The following is a 12,018-nucleotide window of genomic DNA, read 5'->3' as shown; positions in this document are numbered from 1 at the left end:
GGGAAATTTCTAAACAAAATTTTTTTTGGGTATTAACTGTTTCTTTTTTATATTTCTTTTTTTCATTTTCATAAGTAAACCTAAAGTGTTTAATTTAAACCAATTCTTTTAAAAATATTTTACAATAATTTACATTTTTACCATTTATTAGTAATATCTATGGTTTCCCCCTTTTTACATAATTTGCATTCTAATTGTGTTGAATTAGGGAAACCTGCAGTCTTTGAACAATATTATTCATACACTTTACCAAGCTTGAGTTGGCACAAGTTTCTTTTTTTTTTTTTAAATTTATTTATTAAATTTATATATATATATATATATATAAATTTATTTAATTAAGAAAAAACTTTCCATGGTTACATTATTCATGTTCTTTCCCCCCCTCCCTCCCTCCAGCCTTCCTGTAGCCAACACGTAATTCCACTGGGTTTTACATGTGTCACTGATCAAGACCTATTTCCATATTATTGATATTTGTACTAGGGTCATCATTTAGAGTCTACATCCCCAATCATACCCCTGTCAACCAAGCAGTTGTTTTTCTTTTGTGTTTCTACTCCCACAGTTCTTTCTCTGGATGTTGATAGTGTGCTTTCTCATAAGTCCTTCAGAAACGTCTTGGATCATTGCATTGCTGCTAGTAGAGAAGCCCATTACTATCAATTGTGCCACAGTGTATCCATCTCTGTGTATAAGGTTCTCCTGGTTCTGCTTCTTTTGCTCTGCATCAATTCCTGGACGGCATTCCAGTTCACTTGGATTCCTCCAGTTTATTATTCCTTTTAGAACAGTACTATCCCATCACAGATAAGACAATTTGTTTAGCCATTCCCCAATCAAAGGGCATCCTCTCAGTTTTCATATTTTTGCCACCACAAAGAGTGTGACTATAAATATTTTTGCACAAGTCTTTTCCCTTATTATCTTTTGGAGGGTATAAACACAACAGTGGTAAGGCTGAATCAAAGGGCATGCAGACTTTTAAAGTCCTTTGTGCAAAGATCCAAATTGCCCTCCAGAATGGTTGGATCAATTCACAACTCCATCAGCAGTATATTAATGTCCCAATATTGCCACATCCCCTCCAACATTTATTACTTTCCTTTGCTGTCATGTTAGCCAATCTGCTAGGTGTGAGGTGATACCTCAGAGTTGTTTTGATTTGCATTTCTCTAATTATAAGAGATTTTGAATGCTTTTTCATATGCTTATTGATAGTTTTGATTTCTTTATCTGAAAATTGCCTGCTCATGTCCCTTGCCCATTTGTCAATTGGGAAATGGCTTGATTTTTTGTACAATTGATTTAGCTCTTTATATATTGGAGTAATTAGGCCTTTGTCATAGGTTTTTGTTATAAAGATTTTTTCCCCAATTTGTTGCTTGCCTTCTAATTTTCGTTGCATTGTTTTTGTTTGACCAGAAACTTTTAAATTTGATGTAATCAAAATTATTTATTTTACATTTTGTAATTTTTTCTAGCTCTTGCTTGGTCTTGAAATCTTTCCTTTCCCAAAGATCTGTCAGGTATACTATTTTGTGTTCACCCAATTTACTTATAGTTTCCTTCTTTATATTCAAGCCATTCACCCATTCTGAATTTATCTTGGTGTAGGGTGTGAGATGCTGATCTAAATCCAGTCTCTCCCATACTGTTTTGCAATTTTCCCAGCAGTTTTTTTTTATCAAATAGTGGATTGTGGTCCCAAAAGCTGGGATCTTTGGATTTATCATACACTGTTTGGCTTAGGTCATTTACCCCAAGTCTATTCCACTGATCCTCCCTTCTGTCTCTTAATTGGTACCATATTGTTTTCACGACCATTGCTTTATAGTATATTTTTTTCTTTTTCTTTTTGAAAATTTTATTTAGTCAATTTAGAACATTATTCCTTGGTTCCAAGAATCATATTCTTTCCCTCCCTCCCCTTCCCTCATCCCTTCCTATAGCTGATGCACAATTCCACTGGATTTTACATGTGTCCTTGATGAGAACCTATTTCTATGTTGTTGATGTTTGCACTTGGATGATCATTTAGAGTCTACATCCCCAATCATTTCCCCCTTCACCCATGTAATCAAGCAGTTTGTTTTTCTTCTGTGTTTCTACTCCCACAGTTTTTCCTCTGAATGTGGATAGTGTTCTTTCTTGTAGATCCCTCCAAGTTGTTCAGGATCACTGCATTGCCACTAATGATGAAGTCCATTACATTCTATTGTACCACAGTGTATCCGTCTCTGTGTATAATGTTCTCCTGGTTCTGCTCCTTTCACTCTGCATCACTTCCTGGGGGTTGTTCCAGTCCACATGGAATTCCCCCACTGTATTATTCCTTTGGGCACAATAGCATTCCATCACCAACATATACCACAATTTGTTCAGCCATTCCCCAATTGAAGGGCATCCCCTCATTTTCCATTTTTTTTTGCCACAGCAAAGAGCACAGCTATGAATATTCTTGTACAGGTCTTTTCCCTTTTATCTCTTTGATGTATAAACCCAGCAGTGCTATGGCTGGATGAAAGGGCAGACAGTCTTTTAGCACCCTTTGGGTATAGTTCCAAATTGCCCTTCAGAATGGTTGGATCAATTCACAACTCCATCAGCAGTGCATTGATGTCCCAACTTTGCCACATCCCCTTCAGCATTCATTACTTTCTGTTGCTGTCATGTTAGCCAATCTGCTAGGTGTGAGGTGATACCTCAGAGTTGTTTTGATTTGCATCCTCTGATTATAAGTGATTTAGAACACTTTTTCATGTGCTTATTAATAGTTTTGATTTCTTTATCTGAAAATTGCCTATTCATGCCCCTTGCCCCTTTATCATTTGGAGAATGGACTGATTTTTTTTGTACAATTGATTTAACTCTATACATTTGAGTAATTAGATCTTTGTTAGAGGCTTTTGTTATGAAGATTTCCTCCCCAATTTGTTGCTTCTCTTCTAATTTTGGTTGCATTGGTTTTGTTTGTACAAAACATTTTTGATTTGATGTAATCAAAATTATTTATTTTACATTTTGTGATTTTTTTTTCTAACTCTTGCTTGGTTTTAAAATCTTTCCTTTCCCAAAGATTTGACATGTATATTATTGTGTGTTCACCTAATTTACTTATAGTTTCCTTCTTTATATTCAGGTCATTTATCCATTCTGAGTTTATCTTGGTGTGTAGGGTGTGAGATGTTGATTCAAACCTAATCTCTCCCATATTGTCTTCCAATTTTCCCAGCAGTTTTTATCAAATACTGGATTTTGGTCCCCAAATCTGGGATCTTTGGGCTTATCATAGACTGTCTTGTTGAGGTCACTTACCCCAAGTCTATTCCATTGATCCTCCTTTCTGTCTCTTAGCCACTACCATATTGTTTTGATGACCACTGCTTTATAGTATATTTTAAGATCCGGTACTGCTAGGCCTCTCTTTTTCATATCCATGAACTTGGGTACCACCCGCCTTGAGACTGCTTTGGCTATATATCATGAATTTTGATATATTGTCTCCTGTAATGTTGTTGGGGTTTTTGGGGATGGATTTAGATGTTTATTAGGGCCAGTAACAGAAGTTTAAACTGTTTTGGGAAGGCCATCCAAGCCCAGTGCAGGCAGAGCCAGACACTGAGATGGCACACACAGACCACTAAGATATGTAATAACAGTTTGTTTAATTAATAAGGGACCGGTTATAAGGGATTTGTAGAAACTTAGTCTAATGTTAACCAACTATACCTCTTCCCAGATTTAAAATATCTCTTTACAGAGATTTATTTTGAGTGATTTTCCTATTCTACTCTTCTCCTCCCTATCTAAACCAACTTCTTATACTTGGCTAACCTAACACTAAACCCCCTTTGATGGGGTTTGACAGGGCCCCAAAATGGTTCAAGATCCAAATGGATATAAGCCAGGTCTCACACACAGATGCAGATGTCTCAGGATCAACACAGGAACTCAGCAGATCTCAACCACAGCCAGCAGGGAAACAGGATAACGAAGCAGCAGGTAAGATGGAAAGATAAGGGAGGAAAAACAGCCACAAGGAAATAGCCAGTCTTCTCAGGTCAAAACCCAGAGAGAAAAGACACAGCCCAAGGCCCAGCTGTGTCTAATTAAAAGCACAGCTCCTAACAGAATTCCATGCTTCGGCCCTTTGCAAACTTACACACCTTAACTTAACTTTTCTTTTAACACTCCTCATTATCATTCTCTTCAATGAAATCAGCAATTGTTTCTATGATTTGTTCTTTTACCTACCAGTTTTGAATAATTAGATTATTTAGTTTTCAATTAATTTTTAATTTGCCTCTCCATGAACTCTTATGTTGAGAAAATGAGTTTCTATATGTCATATTTGTCATTACATTTCCTTTTGTACTAGGTGCTTTGAAAGTATTATTGAATGAATGAATTCTTGCTTTTCTTTATTTTTATTTATTGCAACCTGGCAACAACTATATCTTGCTCTAAACTGTAAGATGGAAACTTGCTATGTGATAAGGGAGTATAATTTGTTTTGCTCTGAGTTTTGAATTCAGAAGAAATTGTTTAATTAAGTTAAGCCAATACTTCACCATTAAAAGGAAATGCCAAGAATAGCTCAGAGTGTGCCTTTTGGAAAATACAGCACTGGTGGATCTAAGTGACTGGAAAGGTTGAGAAGATGGCCTTCTAAAGGTAATGGCAGAATCTTCTTCACTCAGTTTCTCTACTGTGCGATTTTCTTTCTGCATTGGGATATTTCCTACCTGGTTGATTCTGAGTTTGTTTGTGATACCCTGTGAATAATGTGGAACTCTGTTTTTATGATTGGCTGTTCCGAAAGGTATTTATGATTTTTACTAGAAATCAAACAGAGCTAAGGGAATATGTCCAGGACATCCACAATATATCAGTCTTGTTACAACCATGTCCTTCTTCATTTCATAACAAATTTCTTGGATCATGGCAAGAAAACTGCAGATGGGGGGCAGCTGGGTGGCTCAATGGATTGAGAGCCAGGCCTAGAGATGGGAAGTCCTAGGTTCAAATCTGGCCTCAGACACTTCCCAGTTATGTGACCCTGGGCAAGTCCCTTGACCCCCATTGCCTAGCCCTTATCACTCTTCTGCCTTGGAGCCAATACACAGTATTGACTCCAAGACAGAAGGTGAGGGTTTTAGAAAAAAAAAGAAAACAAAACAAACAAAAAAGAAAACTGCAGATGTTTTATAATGGATCTTATAGTTATAATCATCAAATATCTCTGATTTACTATAATGAAATCAAGTGTAAAGGACCCTATTACTTTGTTTACTGTTCTAAATTTGCAATTATTCCTTGTCTCAATATCCTAAATAAGAAAAATTAATTCTTGGGCTTTATATCTCCTTGTTTATTGGTTTAATAGCTATATTCATGTATTAGTTCTGTACAGCATCATATATTTTCTGAATGATATGAAGTTAGCATATATCCTCAAAAGAGAAATGGATAAAGGACATGTTATGATAAAGATCTGTAAATTTGAATTTTTAATGGATTAGTAAACTTCATAAAATCAGAATGTTTTAGTGAGAACTAGGATAGATGTGATTGACATTCAAATGTTTTCATTGGGTAAAGGATGATACTTAAAGGATTCATCATAAATATAATTATATTAATAGCTCTCCAAAACTTGTATGGACCTATAGATATGCCTGCTAGAAAATTTATATGAGGGTATCCAGAAAAGAAAATTTTAGCATGTATAACAACATTGTCTTATATGCTCATATTATTAGGTTCACTCCAACCCTGACAAGGAACCTAGTAATGGCATATATTCTCTGGTGTTAATGTCTAGTGATACCAGATGTCACTGTGGAGGCTCAGAGTCTATGTTCTCCTCCCTCTCTCTCTCTCTCTCAATGAGAAATGAGGTAGGGCCATCATCTTCACAAACCAGTATTTCCACCTATTTAGCTGACTCTAGTCCCTCCTTATTACTTATTCCCTTTATCGCCTCTTGGTCCTGATGAAGAGGAAATGCCTAGACTTGAAATCCTGTCACCATATTCTCTTCCTGAGCTATATACTATGTGATTACCATCAAAGTGGGAGTTTAGGATCCTTTACTCATTTGGGGAGTGAATGGGCCAAATCTATGGCTAATTCCTCCATAAAGGTAATAAAACTATCTTGGGACCCCCCTTGCATGGTCTTGTTGACCAACAAGTTGGGATGTGAGTCTGGAGGCTATAGATTCTGTGAAATATAATGCCCTTAGAGATGTACTCTCTCATTCCACAGGGCTGTTCAGGGAAATACTGTGGTCATGGCTTAAGATAAATCTGCACAAAAGTAAGTATCAGTTTTTTTTTATAAAGGAGCAAGCTTACAAAATGTCATTTTGATAAGTGGAGGGAAGAGTTTTAAAAGGAAAATAGGACACTTTGAGTTTAAGGCCCTTCCTTTTAGGTGTGGGGGGTAGGGAGAGGAGGAAGATACACTAGGAGGAAATAGAAAAATGCCCTTTGCCATATAGAGCCAAAGCCTAAGCAGGGTAGTGGTTGACCCATCACTATGTGATTTCTGCTGGTGGATGTGCTTGTGCTGAGCTCTTGGGGGACACAAATGCATTCCACTCAGAGGTCTACTTCCTCCCCTTCTTGTCTCTTTCTCTTCCTATGCTGCTTCTTTTGCTGTTATATGTAGTATTTCTTCTTTTTCACATCTTTCTAAGCATATCCTCAACTTTATCCCTTTTCAAATTTTGTAATCATTCTTTGAGACCTCAAATTACATATCTTAGAATCCTTATGGCAAAAGGAAAATTCATATCTTTGCCAAGAAAGGTGTTACATTTTCCCATTGTATGAGTTAAAATGGAGGGTTTTACTAAAATATATGATTCAAAGTATTATTGCTCAATGTTGAAATGACCTTTAATAACTTTTATTTACAAAAGAGTGAAAGTAGAGAAATACAAAAGGGTAGAGAAGACCTACTCAGCCAGGACTTGTTGAACTTCAACTGGAATTAAACTGTGTCCAGAAGACAGGAAGGAAAAGCCAGCTATCCACTCAGCCAACTTCCCTCCAAGATGCTGGCCAAGACAAAGGCTCAAGCTGAAGGTGACTTCTGAGGGCAACTTTCTTCCTTAAGCTGACTTCCTTCTTGAAGTCCACTTCCCAGCCCCAGAAATTCAGGCCTTTTATAGTGGCTCCTTGTCCCTTCCCCCTTCACAAGGGCCAATCACAGCTTCCACATTGTCTAGCACTGCCCAGGGGGCGTGTCTGTGGAACTCGCACCCCTCATCCTCTGAAGGTGTCGATTCTTGTCAAAGGCCTCTGAAGGTCAATTTCTCATCAAAAGGTTCACAGTTTCCTGATTGAGTGAATGTCTAAAGCTGTGCATTCTCTACGTAGTTTGGAAGCTCCACCTAGTTCAAGCTTTTGTTGATTCAACTAAAAGGTGTGTGAATTCAGACCAGGCAAAGGGAACAAAGGATTCCCTTTCACAAGTGTGAACTCAGACCAGGCAAAGGGTTTTCAATTTTTAAATTCTTGTGTATAATCAGCTGTAGTAAACTTGCTCTAAGGAAGAATATCAAAGACATCAGCATAAAACAGAATTCGAACAAGAAAAAGAAGCTACTCCGTATCTCCAGTAGGCATATTGAGATAACAAACATACGTCAAGAATACATGTAACTGACAAAACATGCTACAAAGCCTCCCCTGGTAGGGTGCTTCAGTGACTGCCAGCCTAAACTGGGTGCAGAATGCAGTATATGTATCGCCAAACAAAAGCAAAGATTTCTAATGGGCAAATACCCAAACAGGAAGCAGTGATGAACATTTCTGTCCAAGAACATATGCCATATATAAAGCACACATTCACTGAGTACAGTGTAAAACCCGTTTCCCCGGTCTAGTCTGGGCCATTATAAAACACTTTTGTCACTCACTAGCAGACTAATGTAAAGTCTTTGGTGCTCTGTACCTGTACTCATCGGGACGTTATCCTCTTCCATAATATAGCCTCGTCCACCTGAGCGTGGTCGTCTAAGAGAATACAGACTGAAACGCATTATTAACTGCATTCTGTGGGGAATGCCTATCTCCACCCTGGGAGACCCCTGAGGAAGAATTTGGCAGAAAAGGCATTGCTTCTAAGGTTAGTCCTTTATTTTCTCTGGAACTCGCAATGCTGTATATGTGTGGTACGTAAAGCCTCTGAAGTATCGGCTTCTACTTCGTTGTCTTTGCAAGGTAAATAGGTAGTCAGGCCCCTTCTCTTTGGGTCGGGCGGCTAAGACGAGTTCCTTGTGGTCTCCGGATGTTCATCAGGGAGCCTAACTAAATCATCTGCTCCTCGTAAATGATCTTTATCGAGTTCTTGCCCGTTTCAGCTCTTTTGTAATCAGGAAAATGACTCAGTTTCTGCAATTGAGTTAGAAGTTACAAATGTAACTGCTTTCCATGGGCTGTTACAGTTTTTCTGTATCATTTTTCCAAACTAAAAATGTATCTTTAAGATTCTCCTTCAATGTAAAGATAGAGGATTTGCAGATAGATGCAGCTTCACCTGCTTTAAACCTTCCAAAACATGAATCAATCTGTGTGAATCATGTTGACCCAATTAAGGTGTAAAGCTGATGAGTATCATTACTGTTGAAATGATATGTATTCCGAGGAAAGCTACACATTGGGTACACTGAGACCGATGCCCCGGGCACGTTCTCTGGGGTGCAGTTAAATAGGTCCCCTTAAAAGCTATAAAGCGTTATTCTGGACTTCCCTCCAAACAAAGATGACACGTGTGTGTGTATACAATTATACACATCTATAGCTATACAGATATACATATATTCTTAAGGAGTTTATTTTCGAAGTCTCAGCCTTCATCTGAATGGATTCGGTGGTCCCCAGTTCATACATTGAGAAATATTTTCCCTATGATGATGTTTATTTTAATGAATAGGAGGAACTTTGTCATTCCCAGTTAGATGTCTTTGTATAGCTTATGAATTCATCTATATTTTGCTGTCCCTTTGCAGAGTTAGAAAGCGAATTCAGGCATATTTGCCAAATATGTAGCATGACTTGGTATTTAGCTCTGTCTCCTCTCATGCTATCTGTAGCCACCATGGGCTGATAAAACCTGTTTCTTAGCAGCTTTCAGGTCCTTTGTTTGCCTCTATGTCCTGAGTCATCAGAGGAGTCTTGTATGGCTATGCAGTCATTTGCATTGGGTAGCACCAGCTGCCTCCAGTGGCTATGAGTGGGGTCAGTGACCCACTAAACAGTATTCTATTGCATAGCTTCAACTTCCACTCTTATCTGGATATTATCATGTCTTCAGAAAACTAGTTTCTGTCCCTTTTTGTCTTGTCCTCCTCCATGCATTTCTTTGTCATTCTCTTCACCAGAAATCTAGAGACAAGTGAGGTAGAGGGTTGACTCAATGGAACAAGATTCATGTATCTGACTAAACACAGACTTGTGGAAATGGAAGACATTTAGGTGCGTGGCTTTTGCTTGGTGTTACAGATGATTTAACTTTTCTTTCAGATGTCATCATAGTGTCAGTGTCATGGAACCTTATGGATAAGCCTCTGCTTCCACATTGTCCTTCCTGGTCGGTAGTAAATGCTGAATTCTTAGCGGATGAATGTGGATGCTTATCTTTGGCAAACATCATCTAACTTAGTAGTTCATGTTTGTAATATTATTTCATCCACAAAGTCACAGATAATGACATGAACTTTCCACCTACTGCAAAGTGTAGCATTGAAAAATTTGTTTCTCTGCTAGAAGTATTATATTTTTAGAGGTTTATTTAAGATTAAGAATTTAAGAAAATACAAGTAAGAAAGCACGTATCTAGGAGGGCTGAAAGGCCCATTCGATTTCACTTACATCATGAGAGACATGTCTGCTTGGAAGTGGAAGTAGGAAGAGAGTCCAGTAGGCTTTTACAGCCAATTAAATAGAAATTTTGATCCCATGCATGTGGGAACTCAGGTGAGACTAGAGGGCATCCTGGGAACTAGAGCAAGGACTTCTGGGGATTGAAGTCTGGGGTTCAAATCTCCATTTTTACATTTCTCCATATGATCCTCTGGGAAAAAGGTTTTTCCCAAAGGGTCATGAAAACATAATCAACTTAAAGATTACAATAATTTAAGGATAAGAAGGGAAAAAAAACTAAGACATAGAACACAGGCATTTTCTGATCAGCAATTACAAGGTATGAAATAACCTTGCTAAACAATGAAAATATTACTCTAAAACGCTGTACAACCCTTAATCCTAGCATCTTGCTTCCAGATTTACCAACTTCAGGAGAACCATTACACAATTATGAAACACTAGTATCCATGGCAGAAAAGCCTCGAGATGATCTCTTGGACACTCCCTTAAACAACCCAGACCTGGTCTTATTCACTGATGGTTCTTATTTTATGAGAGATGGCATACGCTACACTGGAGCTGCTGTAGTCACAGAATTTGCCACTGAGTGGTCAGCTTCGCTGCCTTCTAATATTAGTGCTCAAGGGGCAGAACTCATAGCTCTAAAACATGCCTGTATAATTGCCAAGGGTAAAAAGGCAACAATTTATACAGATTCTAGATATGCTTTTGGCATTTGTCACTTAGTTGGAATGCTATGGCTCCAGAGAGGATTTTTAACCTCAGCTGGAAAATCTATAGCTAATGCAGAAATTATTAGTGAAGTCCTTTCTGCTCTTCAGCTGCCTGAAGCCCTCGCTGTAGTTCATTGCTCTGCCCATATAGGTGGCACTGACCTTGTCTCTAAGGAAAATGACCGAGCAGATGCTGCTGCAAAGCTAGCAGCCATAGAAGGGCCAGAATTACTTTTAACATTAACAACCACCGATGACTTAAATTTATCACTTTCCTATAATGAAAAGGAAGTGGAAAAATGGAAACAAAAATTCAAAGCAAAACAGATAATGGAGTTTGGGTGTCATCTGAAGGAAAACCCCTGTTCCCTAGAAGTTTCTATCACCAAATTTGCTAATCTGTTCATAATAATGGCCACTTTGGTACCCAGGGCATTGTGGACTCTGTTAAGAGAGTGTGGATAGAACCTGGTATAACTACCTCTAAAGTGTGTTCAGCCTACTCTACATGCCAGGCATATAACCAACATGCCTTTCGTGGAAAAGCCTTTGGTGGGCATCCTCTGGCTTACACACCTTTTGAGCACCTGCAGATAGATTTCATAATGATGCCAAAGGCTGGACAATATAAATTTTGTCTGGTCATAGTAGACCAACTGACCAGATGGCCAGAAGCATTTCCTACAGCCTGAGCCACAGCGACTTTTGTTGCTAAGGTGCTTTTAAAAGAAATTATTCCTCACTTTGGACTGACAGCACATATTGATTCAGATAGAGGAAGTCATTTTACCGATTCTGTTCTAAATCAGATATATTCTTGCTTGGGGATAACTCCAAAATTCCATGTTCCATATCATCCCCAGAGCTCAGGCCAAGTTGAAAGGATGAATAAAGAACTTAAAACTATGATTGGCAAATTATTCACTGAGACCCATTTAAAATGGCCTGGAATTCTCCCTCTGGCCCTATTTTATCTTAGAAGTAGGCCTAGAAGAGACTTACATATCTCACCATTTGAGATGCTTTTTGGACATCAACCTATAAAGGCTAAGCCTTTCTCCCCAGCATATACATTGCTAGTAGGGGAAGATACTATGATTGCTTCCTATATACAGGAATTACAGCACAAACTGTGTGAACTACATGAATCTGGAGCTGCAGTACAAGCCAGACCACTAGACTTCTCACTTCACGACCTGAACCCAGGAGACAAAGTGTATATAAAGAACTTCCAGTATATGGGAGCAACTCAGCCTTCCTGGGAAGGACCATTCCAAATATTGTTAACTACTCCAACATCTATGAAGGTTGGAGAGAAGGACTCTTGGATTCATTGCTCACATGTAAATAGAGTGTCTTCTATTGAGACTGATTGACTGTATCCTATATATGCATTGGAGATA

At 38.3% G+C, this 12,018-nt stretch overlaps 1 protein-coding gene across 2 annotated transcripts in view; it reads left to right on the top strand.

Moving 5' to 3' along the window:
• The window catches only part of B3GALT5 (beta-1,3-galactosyltransferase 5), a 55,856-nt gene that overhangs the window by 25,735 nt on the left and 18,103 nt on the right, over window positions 1-12,018 (top strand). Inside the window, exon 2 of one of the 2 annotated variants that reach the window (XM_056825958.1) lies at window positions 6,274-6,324. The exons of the other annotated variant lie outside the window; for it this stretch is intronic. Coding sequence (XP_056681936.1) covers window positions 6,274-6,324 — 51 coding nt within the window. The remainder of the gene's footprint in view (window positions 1-6,273; window positions 6,325-12,018) is intronic. 2 annotated transcript variants of the gene reach the window in all.

This window comes from Monodelphis domestica, chromosome 4 (genome assembly GCF_027887165.1).
Source record: "Monodelphis domestica isolate mMonDom1 chromosome 4, mMonDom1.pri, whole genome shotgun sequence".
Taxonomy (NCBI): Eukaryota; Metazoa; Chordata; class Mammalia; order Didelphimorphia; family Didelphidae; genus Monodelphis; species Monodelphis domestica.
Note: the sequence above shows the minus strand (reverse complement) of the source record. Positions and strands in the feature narration are given on the sequence as shown.